The sequence below is a fragment of the Pteropus vampyrus genome, unplaced genomic scaffold (assembly GCF_000151845.1).
Source record: "Pteropus vampyrus isolate Shadow unplaced genomic scaffold, Pvam_2.0 Scaffold3, whole genome shotgun sequence".
Lineage (NCBI taxonomy): Eukaryota > Metazoa > Chordata > Mammalia > Chiroptera > Pteropodidae > Pteropus > Pteropus vampyrus.
Genome location: NW_011888784.1, coordinates 7,198,311 through 7,217,150, shown reverse-complemented (window position 1 = coordinate 7,217,150; position 18,840 = coordinate 7,198,311). Strand labels below are relative to the sequence as shown.

The 18,840-nt window shown below is 40.1% G+C and overlaps 1 protein-coding gene across 3 annotated transcripts in view; it reads left to right on the top strand.

Annotated features, from left to right (window-relative positions):
* SETBP1 (SET binding protein 1) overlaps positions 1-18,840 on the top strand; it is a 357,459-nt gene that overhangs the window by 274,275 nt on the left and 64,344 nt on the right. Inside the window, exon 5 of one of the 3 annotated variants that reach the window (XM_011361238.2) lies at positions 381-481. The exons of the other annotated variants lie outside the window; for them this stretch is intronic. Coding sequence (XP_011359540.1) covers positions 381-406 — 26 coding nt within the window. The 3' untranslated portion in view covers positions 407-481. Of the gene's footprint in view, positions 1-380; positions 482-18,840 lie in introns of those variants that run through there. 3 annotated transcript variants of the gene reach the window in all.

Sequence of the window (18,840 nt, the reverse complement as noted above, 5' to 3'; positions counted from 1 at the left end):
TCAGATCAGAATCTGACATGGGAGGGGGCAATAAGTTTTCCAAAGCTTAAGATCCACAACTCCACCCTGCAATGGAAAAATGCAAGCAGCCAGTCTCTATTACAAATATCACCCCCACTTCTCAAGCACACTCACCCAGAATAAGTCAAGTTATGGCTGCCCTAACTGATCATCGTTGCTGCCACTCATACCAAGAGCATTTAAAGGGAAGGAGACAGCTATTAATTTTAGGTTTATGACACAAAGGACTACCTTGTACTTGCTTATTTTCCTTCCTGGTATACCTGTAGATATTTCTAAGATGAAGTTATAAAGCCAATAGTTCCCATTTCAAAAAACAGCTCTCCTGTTTGTTTTTTCTTCCACTCCTCCTCAACCAGGAAGTCCACGTCTGCATATGCTCTGAGCTGGGCATTTGCACAGGGCATCAGGCAAAGGAGAAGACAGGATCTTCCGGGAAATTTCTGAAGTCTTCATGGGATACCGCAAATAAAGTGTTATCAAATAAGTAGCTGAAATAGATTTTTCTCATTGACTTTTCCTCCATTAGTTTTCTAGTTCCAATTGGTATTACTTATGATATAGGAAAATCCATCCCAGTGGTCTGTCTCAGAGAGGAGAATCTCACGTACGGGGATCTTCCCCTGATAACAGGCAAGGATTTTGAGTAACGATCCCCTCACGTGAGTCCCCCAACACAACATGTCACTCCACCTGCATATAGAAATGGCTCAGACCCCAGAAATACTTCATTCGTGTGGGCTGACTTTCTTGGTCCAGAACAATGCTTTTCTCTTTCATTTTTCATTTTGATGATCCTTTTGGCAATAATAAACTCAGAGCAAAACTTTGTTCCATCTCCTTACGGCTCTAACTAAACAAATATATTAATTATTGAAATGAGAAAAGAAGAATGGAATAGTTTTTCATGGAACACCTAGGAAAGCAGCCACAGGTAAATGAATAATTGATGCCACACATAGAAATACCGGTTCCTATTGCATCGAGTCCAAAGTTCTTTATTTGGCTGAAAAGACTCTCCGTTATCTACCCTCACAGTCTCACCTCGTTTTCTAATCCTTTTCAGCTTCTTTCCTTGCTGTGAGTTCTGCTAAATCTTCTCCTTTTCCTATAGAAAATTCCATAATTAGCCCAATATCTGACCCTTCAGTCACCACAAAACCTCCTTCACATACCTCTTCTTTCCCGTATATGGCTCCCAAATCTTACCTCCTTACTTTCTTAACCATTCTAGCATCTCCCGCTTCTCCGATATAACTCTAATAGGTTCATTTCAGCGCTTACTTGTATGTGGCCTTGAGGTGTTTATCTCTATTTCAGGTGAGGATTCTTGACTCACTCAGATAAAATTTGAGTCATAGGAGGTCAATATCATGCCAGCCTTTCTTTGGAGTTTATATGATGTTAAGGTGGTGCCGAACACAGCTCTTACTGAGGGACTGATTGATCAGCCTGAGTGAGCATCACAGACCACCAGGGTTCCTGGCACATGCTTTGAGAAGCCCTGGCTTAAAAATTAATTCAGTGACTTCTAAGGCAGCCTAGAAGGCAAAAAAAAAAAAAAAAAAAAAAAAAAACACCTCAGAAATTAAAGTCTCTCAGATGTAGATTTGAATGCTATATCTCCCAATTACTGGTTGTGTGACTTTGAGCAACTTAGCTTCTTTGATCTTCCTTTTCCTCAGCTGAAAAAGGAGGCTAGTAATACTTACCTGGCAGAGTTTTACAAGAGTCAAATAAAAGTAAAATGTACACAAGAATATCAGCACACTACTCACCACCCAGTCATTAATAACGTTCATTCCCATTCACTTCCATTTTGGATCATATATTCAAGCATGGAAAATACAAAACAGCAGATTGCCGTAGAAATTTCCTTTAGGCAGCAGGCTTTCCTTCCCAATTATGCTCTTACCAGGGTGAGGTTAAGTCCCTCTCTGAACAAATGCTCATACACACACAAAAGGGCAGGCATCAGCTGGACCACAGTTATATTTGATGACAAAGATAAGATGTCAGGACTGTGCAGTTATGATGGATAAGTAACCAGATATACTCATTGTCCCCAAAGATAACTGAAAGTTCACTGTGTAGACATCATCTGCAGGACTTGGAAGTTCTCCTGAAAAGGGTGGCAATTTCAATCACCTGGCATTTGGTTTGTCCCAGTGTGAGTTTGCTACCGCTGTTCAGTAGCACCTATTATAGACCAGCTTATCTACTGACCCTAGTCATAAAAATGCAGTGATAAGAGAAATAACAAAATTTATATTTACTTTCTATTGCTGCTGTAACAATTTATCACAAATTTAGCAGCTTGAAACAACACAAATTTATTATCTCACAGGAAGCCAGAGGTCCAGGGGGCTCCTCTGCTTAGGGTCTCAGGAGGCTGAAATCAAGGTGTGGGTTAGGGTTACATTCCTTACTGGAGCTTCTGGAGAAAGATCAGCTTCCAAGCTCTTTCATGTTGCCGACCCATTCAGTTCCTTGGGCTTAGGACTCAGGTGCTGCTGGCTATTAGCCAGGGGTTGGTCTTGGCTTCTAGAGGCTGTCTGTTTCCTCTCATGCTTTCCATGTGATCCCTCTAGCAGCAGAGGGTCAGCTCTCCCTGACTTTCTCTTGTTCCTCATCTCTGACTCCTGGACACTCCTCTCTCTGGGACTCCTTACTGTTCCCTGAACACAGATACTACATGCTTCCATCCCCGCTGACCTTTGCACGTGGTCTTACTTTCTCCCAGAGCACCCTTCAGAGGGGAAGATGCTAACAACATTCTCTTCATCACCGACTACCTATGTTCTTTGTAGGTTTCTCCTTGTGTTGTGGTAGGTAAATATATACCTCATGGAGAATTTTGAAAATGCAGTAAAAAAAATAAAAAAAGTCAATTATCGAACCACAAATTGCTAAACTGGAAGGTAAAGAACTCAAGAGGGACAAGGGCAGTTCATTGTTAGACCCAAGTGGCATAGGGAATGCTTCGTGAAGGAGGTGGTATCATACCTGGGCTTTGAATTGGTTATATTCACATAAATGGGATGTGGAAGGGAACAGCTTGAGGACAAATATCAATATATATATCGTGTTCTTTGAGAAAATATAATATTTATTCAGTGGAAAGACAAGAATGAATAAGACAGCTGTTGCTTTCGTGGACTGTTTACAGTCTACCAGTTGATGCAAAAGAGGATAAAAAATAAAATAAATAATAACAAAACATGATAAGTTTTGGGTGAAAAAAAGGTGAATTGTGGGGCACGGCCCCCTTGACTTGAATGAAAAGTCCATGTGGAGGACCAGGGAGGAGGTCAACCTAGGAAAAGGGTGTCCCTATCAGAGAGCTTTGACTGTCAAGTAGTAGGTTCCCATTGGGTGCTCCCAGCAAGAGGGGACTATTAGGATCAGAGAAATGGCATGGTGGTCACTGTGCCCTTCTGCAGATTAGTATGGTGTGATATTACTTACGTTGATCGTTTAAGTAGTTCTGGAGCATCTTGCAGTGCTGTTGTAAGTCCAGATGGCTTAACAAACCCTTTCTTCATGAGCAGGCAGTGGTGGCTTTTCCTCTAATCCCTGCCTGAGTGATTGAGTCATAATGACTTGCTCTTTGAGAGTGCCCCAGTGAGCTAACCAGACACCAAAACCTCAGTTTATAATCCGAGCTTGCAGGCTAGGAGGAGGTGGCTCAGAACATGTATTAAATCAAAACATTTCTCACTCTTGATTTCTTTTCACAGTTCAAAATCTGTGTTTTATTCCATGTAAAAAGGGAAATAACTCCCTCACTTGGATTTCTTGCTGACATTTTCTTTGGTGGGGGTCAGGAGTGGGGGGATTCACTCTGTAAGCTCACGGTTCCTCATAGTACAGCTCTGTGGCATTTTCATAAAATACCAACCACCAAAATTCTAGTAATCACAAAAACATGTGCTTTCTCTTTATATCCACTCAAATTCTTTTGCTCATTAAAAAAAAAAAATAGAAAGTTCAGAAATTAAATTAGAAAGCTAAACTTGATAGCTTTAAATTCTTTGGTTTCAAGAAAAAGAAAAGCTATAGTTTTTCTGATTTCCCTTCAGTTAAATGTTGCTCCTGAATGGGGAAAATTGTACCGAAAGCCTGAAGAATTGAGACTCTGACATGAGGGGAGGATTTGTATTCCTTGCTATTAAAAGAGAAGAAGAAGAAACCCTCAGTTATGTCTAATCTGTAGGAACGCAGTGCCCTGTCCAACCCACAAACTGTTGGCAGCATCATCATGCTACACAGAATGTTCTTTTAGGCTATTTTCCCTCCTCTCAAACCTTTCCTGTGAAGTTATAAATCTCAACATTTAGACGCTTTTTTAATTCAAATAAAGTATGGACTTTAGGTTGGGTCTTTTGGCCTCAATTCTGCTGGCGGCATGCTAGAGAGACGGTCCCCCAGGAAAGCAGGCGTACACTTAGCTGGCTGGGCTTATGTTTGCCTTTATTTGTGAAATCCCATTTGTCCCTCCTTCACCAAGTGCCTACTTTGTGAAGCTGTGATTGAACAGCCCTGTGCCCAGAGGAAGTCTTACCCAACCCCTCAAAACATCCTCCTGATTGTTTGGAAGAGGTGAAATTACTTTGAAGGTAACCCACCGCAGCCTTGAACTTCCTCCTCTTCTGTTTGTAACTGGCCTCCTGGTTCTGCCTCCACAATACTCCCTTGGGATTTCTTGCACCAGGCAGATCAGTGCGACCTCAGGTGTAGCTGCACCTGGAGAAATCCCAAATAATGTTCACTCAAAGTCAAATAGGCAAGCAGATACCCTGAATCTGCTGCTGCCTTTGAGTCAAAGAATTTGAATTCTCCATATCTAGTTATTTAGCATACTTTAGGATGGTGAATTGTATTTTGCAAAACACATTTATTTGCATTCTCTCCTTTGATCATCACCACCTCTTAAACTGAGAACACATCTCACTTCCTCAGGGAGCAGCCCCAAGGATTTTCTTAGGGACCCGGCCAAAAAGTGACAGACACCTTCTGATTTAGAGCAGTGAGCTATCATTGAGGGGAACTAAGAAAAGATAGAGGCTGACCACAGAGTTAGAGGCTGGGAGGCCTTGGGCAAGCGATTTCAGCAATGTCCACCTCTGATTTCTCAAGTCAAAATAGGGATAATAGTTTTTAACTCATAGGATATGTTTGCTATAAGATTGTAACATAATGTCTGACTCATTGGAAACATGGAATAAATATTGGTGGTTACGATTATTATTATTATTAAATATATATTGTATACATATGGTAAACCAACCTTTATTACATATTTTGTATCCAGGGATTCCAGCTGGTTTCCAATCACATATAGTTTGTATGATTGTTTCTAAACAAAGAGGTCTTAAGCATCTACCAACTTTGTGTCAAGGACTCCAATACGCAATAACACATACGACTCAGTCCCTGCTCTCCACAGATTGCCATTCCAAGAAAGAGGAGAGAGGGAGAAGGGTATTAAGATGCCTTTGGTGCCAAAATGGTGTCCAGGTCTAGTGGGAGCAAATGAAGAGAGTAGTCAGTACACCCTGGAGGGCCAGAAAAGGCAGAATTTGAATGAAGCTGTGAAGGGCTGGTTACTAGGTAGAAAGAACAGTTGGCATCATTGGCAGCAGTGAGAATAATGACTGGATCTATGACACAGCCCATTCTGTTAGGGACAGAAGGATGATGGGGGTGGCTGCCCATGGCTTGAGATGTGGGGGATGGCCAGAGGCAGACGAAGAGGAGGGGCAACTTCATAAGGCAGAGAGGTTTTGACTGTTGACCCTGCACTTGAAATGCTACTCAAATATTTTAAGTCAGGTGGTAGACGGTGGGGTTACTGGTATTCTCTTGGAGCAGACTTTTCAAACTATCTGTGGTCAAGAACTATAGGACTCCAGAACTATGTGGGGAGGGACGGTTTTCCAGGACTGTTCACCTGTTGTACCATGGTCTTTTCACAATGTAAAAGGCTTTGAGGCTTTAAACTAAGGCCCATAGAGGTTCTCTGCTGATTCCGATCGGGTGGCCCTCTCCAGATGACCGATGTGGCCTCATGAGCACAGCCCAGATGAGGTGATTAGATCTACTAAAGCCAGGTAAAACAAAAACCAACCAAATGGCAAATACATAGAAGAGAAGGGTAGTACCTAATCTTTTTAAAATAAAATGAGACTACCCCCAACTGTCACAATTAAGAGCAAGACGAGTCAAGAGCAGACCAGTTTTACCTAAATAATACAGACCTTTGACAAATTTTACTTTCCAAATATAAAATATCCTTCATAGAGAAAAGCAATGAAACACATAATCTTAAACAGAGATACTAAATTAGCCCACGAGTGTCTCTCTTTAAAAATGGGATTAACTACCTTTTTGCCCTTTTGTGAACACATATACTTCACAAAGGTACTTTTTAAAATCTGATTTTCTCCAATACCTATTTATTAATTTCTGTGTGGCCCTGTTATCAATGCCTCAAGGCATATTAAGATCAGTAAGAGGTACAGAGACGGGGTTGGAAATCTTCAGACCCAAGGAAAGAAGTTATCTTTTATTCAGATAGTTGAACTTCTCTGACCTTAAGAGCCCTTCTGCACTAAAAAAGAAAGTCATCATTGAGAAGCCAGGGCTATGATATAATAAACACATCTTCAGTTCTATCAGATGCTGGACACTGTCAGCACCTCGGCTGTGGGGACCGTTCATTCACCATTTACCATAGAGATGTATTCTAGACTTCACTTCTACACTCCTGCCTTACACAAAAATATATTCACTTTTAGATACCATTTACCGTTTTTCTCATGTTAGCAATCTAGTCACTTAACAAACATATTCAATATTTTTTAAGTTCCTAAGTTTGAATGTGGAAGATACCATGCTTGAGAATACTTGATATCTTAAAAGTAATTCCTGGCATTGTCCATAGGTGTTCTATGACAAAAGTGTTTGATTATTGAATAAGTTTATCAACCATCAAAATAAAAATATACAATTATCTACAACAAAGCATTTCCATCCCTAGAGAAAAAGTCACCTTTTTCCAACTTACATGACTGAACCATTCATTATTCCAAGTCCACAGGAATACTAACTAACATTCTACAGAAGATGGTTTGGGAAATACTAATCTAGTTTAATCCCCGAAAATTAAAAGTGCCAGCATCAAGGCTCCGAGGGTTATGTCCTAGCTGAGATCAGGCAGTAGGAGCCAAGCTAAGACTAGAACACAGGTCTCCTGATGCCAGACCTGGCTCTTTCCACTTTCTCCTGCCTTCAGGAATTACTCCCAGAATCCCTTCAGTAGGCTGGGTGTGTGTATTCAGTCAGCAGTGAGACAAGCTTTGGGGAAGGAGTGTGTGTTCGTGTGTGTTCATACATGCATATACACCAGAGCCCCATGGGTCATCAAGGTCTTGTTCACGCAAGACCCAGAATGCGCCAGAGCAGGAAGCAGCTGCAGGAAAAGCAGACCGACAGCAGCAGTGGGTTCAGACGCCCCTTGTTTGCAGTCCGCATTAACCTTGGGCTGTTGCAAAGGCCAAAGCTTGGCTTACATTTGAGATCTGAAGCTCTGACATTCAAGAAGCTCCAAAGCAAATGAACCTGAGTGAGTAAATAATTAAACCACAAAAGAAAAAGCCTGTATTGAAAAAAATGTTAGCGATGTGATGTAAACTCCAGAAAGCCAGGCTGCTGGGAAGTAATCTGGCCTTTACCTGGCTCCTGTGCCTAGTCTGGGCACTAGAACATGTCCAGAAGACTATGACTGAGCCCTCAGGTATTGTGGACTTAGAATGGTGAGACAGGTACAGATCTGCAGGACTAAGGTGTACATTCAGGACAGTAGAGAAATAATTTATTAATCGGAGTTATGATTAGTTGTTAGAAGCACTGGCATCAAATTGTTTACATTTGAACCCCAGCTCTGTCACTCATTAACTGGGTGATCTGGGTGAGTCATTTACTTCTCTGTGCGTCATCTCCTGTCTGTTACATCTGTAATATGTGAATAATGATATATATACTACATCAGAGATGTACTGTGAGGATTAAAGGAGTGACTTCATATAAGATGCTAAAAACAGAGCCTAACATATGGGAAGTGCTCAAAAAGTACTTATATGTTTATTTTGCTTTTGTTGTTATTCTGAGACCCATGGGCCTTGAAGTTAAAATAAAAATATGGCCTTTGGAATCAGGCATACCTGCAACCTCACCTTACAGAGTTGTGTGTCATCTCTAACTTCTAGCTATGAGACCTTAGCATATAACTTAACTTCTCTGAGCCTTGATGTTCTTATCAGTAAAATGAGGGGGTGGGAGGGAAATGTCTATTCTGAGACTTACTTAAGGATTTAAAAAGCGGATGTGTATGAAGAATGAAGAAGAGTTTCTAATCTGTAATAAATCACCAATACATTGGAAGCTCTCCTTATCTTTGAGATTTCTCCTATCTTCACCCTGAAACAATTCCTTAACCTTCACTATGAGACCAACCCCCAGGGCATTGAAAGGCTTCCTGTAGTCATCAAGTGAACCATTTCTAAAACTGTTCCCTCAAGGATGTGCAAGAAAGGAAAAGAAGGTGTACTGTTCGTTTGTTCTTTCTGATCTCAGGTAGAAAGAGCCCAAGGAAATATCTTTTGGACGTGTTCTTGTCTATTTTGGATAGATCTAGAAAAAGAAATAGAGGAAGTGTGTGTGCACAACTGATATTCTACGAAAAGAGAAAGGAAAAGTAAGGAGCAAAGAAGGGTGGGGTAGCAGATAAGCTTAATCTAGTTTGGTTATAAATCCTGGCCAATGTTCAATCAAGAATGAGCACCAGCCAGAAAAACGGGCTGTAGCTGGCAAATGTCCCAGATCATTCTGTAGTACAAGGGCCCACGAGTGGGGAAATGCTGCTTGATAGATGAATTGGATTGTGAATAAAATGATGCCTTCCAGGCACTAGCCTTTGAATTACCCTGATATGTTGATTTAATTGAGATCCTTGATGTTTCCTGAACATTGACTTTTTAACCTTAATTGTCTTCTGATTTATTAGTAGATCCACTGTGCTTTTTATATTTCCCTGGTAGAACTTTAAACCTTGCTTCCCCAAAAGATTCTATAACCTGGAGAAGATCTTAGGGCAGCTAAGCACAATTCAGAAGCCAATCGGGCTTATAAACGCTAGTGTCCCTGAAGCTTTAGCCCAGTGCCTACCCAGCTAAGGTTAAGAGGAGACTGTCCCAGAAAGACATTCATTAACACTGCAAATAAGAAGTGCTGGAGAATTGGTAAAATCTTCCCTGGCTTCCAGAGAAACAGTCTTCAAGTATCAAAAGGTTCAATGGCGTGGTATACCTTTCACCTGGAGGGCCATATGCTCTCTCCCAGTTCTTGAGTCTGAGATTAAGTACACAGCATCATAAAACCTTCCATATTCCTAAAACAGACCCCTCTTCCCACCAGAGATAGGACTGCACCCAGCCCTCGGGCCAACAGTTTGGAAAAGAGCAAGGGGAAAATGAGTTCCATTATTCCCTTCTTGCAAAGGAGACTGACAGTCACAATTGATGACATAAAACACTGAGACAGGCTCGTATTTTAAGAGTGTCAATACAGACTTCACCCTCAGAGGTCCTGGTTTCAAGAGGCATCGCCTCACATTTATTGCAAGCCAGCTTCTTTTCTGTTCCTACTGCAAAGCAGACAAGAAAAAGGCCGGAAGACAGGCTTTATAATAAGGTGTCTGCCTCTACAGAAGAAATAATGTCATTTTATCTTACATCTTGTAGTAATAATAATCAGGAAGTCCAAAAATACCAAAGCCCAGAAGGGTGAATAGTAGGAATCTAATCTTAATAGCATAATCCCGCCCAGTTCTTACACTCCTCTGTAGCACCTTTCACCTCCTTTATCTGCTGTGCTCTTCACAATGTCCCCCTGAGGTGGGCGGGCTAAATATGATTAGCCCCATTTAACAGATGAGACAAAATTTCAAAGGAGGGCTATTATTCAGTGTCAAAATAGAAAGGTGTCTTGCTGTCATTCTGAACAAAGTGGACAAACAGCGAGCATAGTAAATCGGTATAGGCAGGTGTAGAGATGAATGTTTAAGCAATCCCCTTTCAGTCCTTGTCACATTGGCGGGATGTGCCTGCCCACTGTGGCACTCAGTGAGTTAGAGCCACCGGTTAACATGTGTTTAAAGCTCCAGGATGCAACATTATTTGAAATTCTTTATAACCTTTAATTATCCCACATCTCTGGATAATAGGCACTATTATCTCAATTTTTTCCAGTTTTATTGAGAGATAATTGAGACATAACTTTGTATTTGGTTAAGGTGTACAACATAATGATTCGATATATGTATATATTGTAAAATGATTACCACAATAAGTTTAGTTAACATCCATGATCTCGCATAGTTACAACTTTTCCAATGAGAACTTTTAAGATCTACTCTCTTAGCAACTTTCAAATGTACAATATAGTATTCTTAAAAACAGTCACCGTGTTGTACATCGCAAACCCCGAAACTATTCCAATTTTAAAGGTAAGGATTTTGAGCCTCCAGAAATGAAAAATTTGTCTAAGATCATGTGTGTAAGTGGCTGAACCTGAACTTGAACCTAAATCTGTCTGACTTCAGAGTTGGTGCTTTTTCTCCTCTACAAAGTTGCTGATTTGAACAATTCACATGTTCCATGATTTTTTATTAGAGTGCCTATCAGCCCCGCACCCAGGTGGCCTTTTCCTCTCACCTCTGGTGTCCTGGTCTGGAACTTGAGCACAGAGCAGATCTGGGTTGCCATTTGGTTGAATCTTACCTTAACAACTCCAGAAATGACCCGTTTGGACATTCTGGCCCTTAACAGACCCAACACAAATCTGAATTTGCTTTCCCATCGCCATCTGAGAGGTCAACTCCAGCCTGTTCGGTTTTCTTCTGCTTGGAACTGTATTCCTGGAAACTGCCTGTTTTTAGCTTTATCCCTAAGCCTTTCATATTTCTCTGGCCCTTTGTTCTAGGATAACTTCAAAGGAGCTGCCTTACTTTAATCAAATTCAGCGTGCCATTGGCAGTGTCCATTAGAAGTTCTACTCAGCTTGTAGCTCAATCCACAATCTTGAAACAAAATGGTAGTAAGTGAAAATTTCTGAATAGAAGTATCATCCATACTTTCGCTAACGATTTAGTAGAGTCTGGTCCATGGAGATGATCACAAAGCTATATGATTCCACTATGTAGAGCAACGTGATATTTTTTTGTGTTGAACAGATCTGATATTTTGAACTATAGTGATAAAGCTGCTGATTTTCCTATAAGAATTTAAAAAGAAAGTGTTCCAGACCCAAGTGCTAACAAATGATGCACACTGATACAAAATCACGGATGCCTCTCTTATAAAGAGTCTCCGAGAGAAACAAAACGTGGTTTAGATTCAAGAAAACTCACTTGATGCCATTTAATATTCCTTAATTTTTCTTAACACCATCTATTGTACATCTGCTGGCTGGCAGGGAGGAGATGCGTGACAGTCTTATTTCTCCATTCATGTTCTTCCTTTACTAGATTAATAAATGCAGCAGTTCCTTCTGGTTACTAAATGCGCATTTCTGCAAAGCTCTGTAGATGTTAATTTGGAGGTAAAGGACCTTCAGAGTTCATTCACTGAGCAGATGCTGATCACTTGCCACTCTGTGCCCGGCACTACAAGAGCACTGTAGTTAGAGCAGTGGCCAAGAGAGGCAGCATTTTGTTCTCACAGAGCTTACATTCTGATCTCGGTGGGCCCAGACAATAAGCAAGGCAATACGTCTTTAATATAATAAGATGTCAATAAATGCTGTGAAGAGGATAAAGCAGGTTCCGAGATGGAGAGTGTAGGTTCTAGGATGTAGGATGCAGACTGACTGGGTGTGTTTTAATACTTATGTCAGGACAGGTATTTTTAAAGCTAATTGCTAAAATAAGACTCAGGAAATAGCAGTTTGCACAGTAAATCATTCAGGGTTCAGTATTATTCAATTACAACTTTCATCTCATTACAAACTATGGCTTAGTGAGGTTGAAACAAGGAAATTTTACTACAATATGTACTAAAAGAGCTAATTTCATAGATTCTCAAAGTTAAGTGGGACCTTAGAGGTCACCCAACCCCAAATAGCTTCTCTGATTTGCAAATACCTTCTGCCACGTTCCTCTGCTAAGAAAAAGTTTTAGTCTCCAGAAACTCACTACTTACTGTGTAAGACAAGTCCACTTCTGACCAGCCCCAAGCCTCTCTGGTCTCTTGTCTTCTCAGACTAGCAGGAGTGTAGAAAGGAATCTCCAAGCCTTTTCCTTTTGTCAAACATGGAGGCAGCTTACCTGGAATGAGCCCATAGGAGCTTTCAGCAAGAAGAGAAGCACTCAGAAACAACTTCCTCATCTCTAGATTATGATTATGTTTATATGCAGCAGGTAGAAAGGCTACAGAGCATGGTTCTAGTAAAACAGCAAGGCCCCTGGATGTGAAAGTGGGAGACACTGGTTTCCTAGGCCTGTGTAGGTTCAGCCTCTACAAATCAGTATTTCTCCCTGCATCTCCTTTACCTGTAATATGAGAGGGTTATGTTAGACCAATAGTCCCCAGACCAATAGCATGAGCCGCACTTGAGAATTTGTTTGAAATGCAAATTCTCAGGCCTCATTCCAGACCTGCCAAATCAGCACTTCTGGGGCTGGGGACCAGGGACCTGTGTTTTAACAAACCCCAAGATTCTGACACACACTCAAGTTTGAGAACCATGGTTCCGGGTGATCTTTAAGTCTCGTTCAACTGTAACATGCTGTGAATCGCCAAGGCAGAGCAATAGAACTGGCCAGCCCACTTGTCCCCAGTGTCACCATAATCTCTCAGGTTCCAGTGGCTTCTCTGTCTCTCTATCTCTCTCTGTCTCTCTCTGTCTCTCTCTTGCCTTCTCTTCCCTGCGTCCCTTCCTCCCTCTCTCTCTGGATCTGTGAGCCAAACTGCAAAGCCATCGGCTTCAGGAGGTGACTCTAACTCCCAGGACATGTGCCTCCCTTAAAAAATCTATATCCGGTCTTACATGGAATCAATGCTTACAGTCACCTTGTATCTAAGCAAATTGAATAAAGCTGGGAGCTCGAGCAAACCTGCTTATTTATCTCGTGACAAGGGAAACAACTTTCAGTTCTGCAGAACTTGACACCTTTGTCAATAAAATCTGCAGATTGCACAATATGGAGTTGTTTTAGAATTCATCTTTCTGACAATAACAGGACTTTGCAAGAGAAGAGCATCCAGGGATTTCTATGGCAGCCGTATCTTTGCCCTGAGACTACTGGCTGCCTTGCCCATGTTTACTTTTTACATCAGTACCATTAAGTGAATTTGCATCAGCACAGAGAATAAGGAAAGAAGTTTAAAGCACATTCTCCCTCTTGGTTGCTTTTTTTCCCTTTTCCTACAGCTAAAGGAAGCAACCAGATTTCATTTTTTTTTAAAGAAGCACTTAGTTTTAATAGCTGATTAGCCTGCAATAAGGTCGAACTTGTGTTTTCTTTCTAATTAGCAATAAAAACAACAGGGTATTACGTCTGCAGTTGCTTCACTGTCGCATCTTTCCAAGATTTTCTATTCACACTGTTCGAAAGTGCCATATACATCGGAAATGTGCATTTACATTCAGAGCGGGCTTATTGTAGGAAGCATAAAAAAAGCTCCCCATAAAGCGGAAGTTTGGGGAAGGTGGGGTAGAGTTGAAAGTAGTAAAAGCCTTTCAATTGCTTGATTGTGTGAACTAAAGTTCCTGGTAGAGCGAATCGCCATTTGCAGTTTCACGGCTCTGGAATAAATGACACTTCCAATGACATTCTCCTATACAGGTGTAAAATATACAAGTTGGGTGAGGAAAATAGTAGCATCATTGAAATTCATAAAAGCAAAAAGCCTAGGAAGCAAGCATATGGCACGGAGCCGGCCTGGGGAGGCAGGGGACGCCGGCTGGAGGATCCCTACACCTTGGATTTCTAGAGCAGTCGCCTCAGGGGGCTGGAGCCCAAGCTCCATCCTTCCACATCTAATTTGGATAATTCCGTGATTATTATATCATTTAGGGTATTCCCTGCTTAGAGCCTTTTTTTCCTTTATTCATGGCTCTGATTTGCCTCGCCTTTTTTTTTGGCTTTTTATCAACTCTTCTGAGTTTGCCACACATTGTTGAAAAGCATATTAAAACAACATTGCAACTTTTTGATTGTATCCATACCAGTAAAATAAATCTGGTGAGCAATAAAATACATTGTCACCTATGTAGATAATTATAGAGACCGAAAGTGCTGTTTTATGTATTTCCCATATAGCTGAATATTTGATTCTTCTTATTATTTTATCCCTGTTCCCAGTAGGTCATATTCCCTGCTGGCTTATGAAGTCTACTTTTAAAGGCTTTGGTTGGAAGTGAGTGTGGCATCGTGGGGGGCACCCGAAGCTGTAGTGAGGAGTTAGGGGCTCCACCACCCATTTTCCTCTGCAAACCCAGTTCATGGCCTGAGGTCACCTGGTTCCTGCACCAAGATCTTGAGCAAATAAGAGATTGGGCCAAGGTCACAGGACGGCCTAATTTCAGCCACAGCTGTAGTTGTAACTGCAGTATGTGAGCCCTCCGATGAGTTACTGAAAACCCTTGTCTGATATTTCCTATGGACCCTCAGCCTTGTAGGGAACTTACTGGGTGAGAGCCAGGCCTGTCAAATAAATCCCAGTTAGGAACACTGAAAATGAGGAGAGGGAGACCATGAAGGGAACCATTTTAGTTCATAGAATTATAGGATTGGGTGTTTTCATGCATATCAAAACAACATTTTAAAAAATGAAATAATTTTTAAAATTATAATTTTTAAGTAAGCATTAAGGGCTTCGTAAGTGTTAGGTGCTATTCTAAGTGTTTTACAGGCATAATCTCATTTTTCCACCCGCCAGCCCTAGTAAATAGATACAACTATTATCCCCATTATACAGATCAGGGGAATGAGGCCCAGAGAGATATGGTAGATTTCCAAGGACATAGAGCTCACAGGAAGTAGAACCAAGATTTGTCCCAAGCCATCCTGGTTCTAGAGCGTGCTCTTCACCATCGCACCACAGCCCTTCTGGTCGGAGCAGGTTTGCGCATCTAATTTTAATCCCTCACACTGTAGGACAAATAACACCGGGAATGGCCATCAGCCTACGCCAATCTGAGTGGCTTCTTCCAAGGCTGATGACAGCTCTAAGCCATCAACCTAGTTAAGGAATCCCCGCTTTTTACCCTTTTTCCAATGATGGTGTGGAACAGCAGGAAGGACCATGACAGTAAATCCCTGTTTGCTGTCTGTCAGTGCAGAAGTGACCCATCTTTTCCGAATTTTCAGTTTTGTCATTTGTCAAAAAAGATGATTGTTTCTGCCCTGCCTGTCATAAAAGGTACAGAATCACACGACCATGTATGATATAACTACAGAATGACATACAATGATAAGCTGGTGTTGTTAGGGTTAGGATTATACATACTAAGGGTGTGATGTGGATTAAGTGAAATCATACATCTAAAATACTTTGCTCTAATAGTACCCGACACATAGTGGGCACGTGATGGTTATTACATTACTAATGATTATTATTCACATTGCTAATGTACCCTGCAGTGATTTGAAGTTTACATGTAAGGCTCAGTCCTTGGTCAGTTTTCAGAAAACGCTCAGTGCCTCTGAGATAAGCAGTAGGTTCTATTGTTTACATTTTCGAATAACTTGTAATTATTTTAGAATCTCACATTATCCATATTTGATTTCTTTAGAGCTATGCTATTCTGCTATCTCTCTTTTAAGTGGCCCAGATAACCCCCATGTAATGATAAACAGTAATAATAATAATTCTGGCTTAATGCGCGTATTAATGTTGACTGTTTTAAGCTGTGGAATCCATCAAGGAGCACAGTCGTATTTATTTTGTATGAATCTCACACAAGGCCACAGTTACTTATATGACATTTCTTTTTCTTCTCCTAAATGGTCTTAATTTAAATCTACAGTACAATTGTTCTGTTTTTACAGCGTCTAGGTGCTGGTCTGTCAATTTGTCAGTAATCACTCTGTAATCCACCATTTAGTATCCGCAGGGTTACTTTTAATCAGCTTTTAGGACTATGGATTCTCCATTGTACATTTTCAGTGTTCAGCCTTTAACCAGCCACGTTGTCATAAGAACCATGATTTCCTTGCAGGTTTACAATGACAGCCAGAGAGATCCTGCGGGGAAAGCTAACATAAGACTTTCTGTTTTAAAAACAATATTTGGAGCAGAAAACTAGAGTATGCAATACTCCATTAGAGCCTTGTTGCCAGAGGAAAAGAACAGGCAATTCTAGGCTTTTGCTTTTAAAAGGAGGAAGAAAAATATACATTACACCACAGAGTACCCAAGGAACAACTGTAAAGTGATATCGCTTCTTCTAGTGTGCATAACTAAACATCGTTTCCCAATGGATGTTGCCCCTCAAGATGTCACTGTGTCACTTTATCCCAGAGACACATTCATAGACTAATATTCAAGGGTCCTTCTTCAGAGCCTCCCTCAGAGTTACTTTGTTGACCATTCTCTAGTCATAAATGATTTTTGAGATATACAGGAATAAGGTGGCTGTAAAACATTGAGACTCATGAAGCCACTGGCACTCATTCCCGCAAATGAGGATTTCTTCCTGCCCAGCAATGACTAGACAACACAGATTCTCGTGCAGCTGCCTCTGCTCAAAATATTTTAGAGCTCTCTTGGAAATTTTTTCAAAGCCCTATCACATTCTTTTGAATTTCAGAAATGTTTTTGTCGTTGGAAGGAAGATGTGATTTATGGAAACAGTAGAATCACTTGGAGCCAAGTCTGGCAGGGAGGTCAAGGTGGGTAACATAACTACCCACGTTGATGTAACTAACAGAATTACCCATATTAGACAGGACTCCTGTCTGGGTTTTCTCAGTGATGACTAGTTTGGATCTCTTAGTGAATATCAGTTGATTATCCTTAAACTTGGAGTAGAAAAATATATATAATCAAAACAAATTTATTATTGATCCCCGCAATTCCTATTCTCATTCACTATTGCCTTTTAGCAGAATAGCATGTGCATGCATATATAAGAGTGTGTGTGTGGGCGGGGGTGGATTCTGTGTAAATAGGCAGATCAATTTCTAGTTAGACAAACAGATATATGTAGATACATATAGCTATATATACTGTTTCTCATGGGATATTTTTCAGTCCCTTTTCCCAGACATAGTTTCCAGATTTCTCCTATAAATGTGAACCTTTTTCATTGTTGGTATTCCTCTAAGATAAGCAAGTCTTAACCTTTTTTTTTTTTTAAGGTTACATACTTATTTTAAAATCTGCTAATAATTATAGACCCTTTTGTAGAAAAAAATAGACATGGATCTCACATTGAGAAGTTTTCTATTAAGATTTAAAAAGAAAATGGCTTAAAATTTTACATCATAGGGTATGTATGTAGAAACAAGTTAAACATTCCTTTTCAAAAAGGAGCTGCAACTCTTTTATTGTGTAGCATCTTTAATTAATTAACTGAATTTCAAATTGCCTGAATAAGACTAATCAAAAGTAAGCGATGTGAATAAAGGAGGAGATAAGATAACGGGTCACTTTGTATTAACATTTGCAATTAAAATCACAAACAAAATAGTTCTATTTTTAAGATATAACGGACAATATGTACTTTAAAACTCTTCTGATATAAACCCTTTAAAAGCTGAATAAAGTATAAACGACATCTTTTTAAATGCATATCCTGGTGTGCATGTGCCTGTGCAGGGAGGTTCTTAGAAGCTAAAATTGATCAGAAAACATTAATACCAAGAGATAGGTAGTCTTAAAATTGATGGATTTTCCCGGGGGTATCTACCTATCCCTGGATGTCAAGACTTTTTAGTTTATTGGGCTGCATGTAAGAAATAGAAGACAAATGTAGTGTCCATGAGATAAAGGAGGTATGATCCAAAATCCCTTTATAACTCTAAATTCTATAAGACAAAATACTCAGTGAAAGAATAGCTAGAATATATTTCACCCCACAAAGAGAGAAAGGATTATTGATTATCTCTGCTTTAGTTAGAGGGACCAGTCACCCCTGAGAAATCTTGACCCCAAGACAGTTTGTAATTGAATGAGGGCCAAAATAGATAACTTTTGGACCTGAAAATGATCAAGCCAAAATTTTGTTTAAAATGCTACTGGGTCAGTGGAACCCCTAGGCACTTAGCAAATAGAAGTGTGTATTATCTCTGGAAAAGTGCATTTGGAAATTACTCAAAGAATTCTCACAGATAAAAATGCCAAAAACATGAATCGTAATAAAAGATCATAATACAAAATGTATGAAATAACAAGCTTTTATGAGAGTCAGCAGAAAGAACAAAGAGTAGAATTAGACTCACTGAGTCTATAAAAATGAGAAACTCAGATATAAACTAAGTACACTTATTATATTTTAAAACATAAGAGTGGTCATCAAGAGAAGAATGAGTAGGATTGACTATGAAATGTGACAAGATAGATTTGAAAACTGCACAAATAAAACTTATAAAATGAAATATAATAATTTAAATCAGAAACTTAATGGTGGATGATATGTCAAATTAGCCATAACTAAAGAGAAAATTGTTGAACTGGAGGTAAGTCCAAAAACATCTAAATAGAGGAAAATAATAAACAAAGGTTAAAAGAGCCACAGAATAAAAAACAGGTT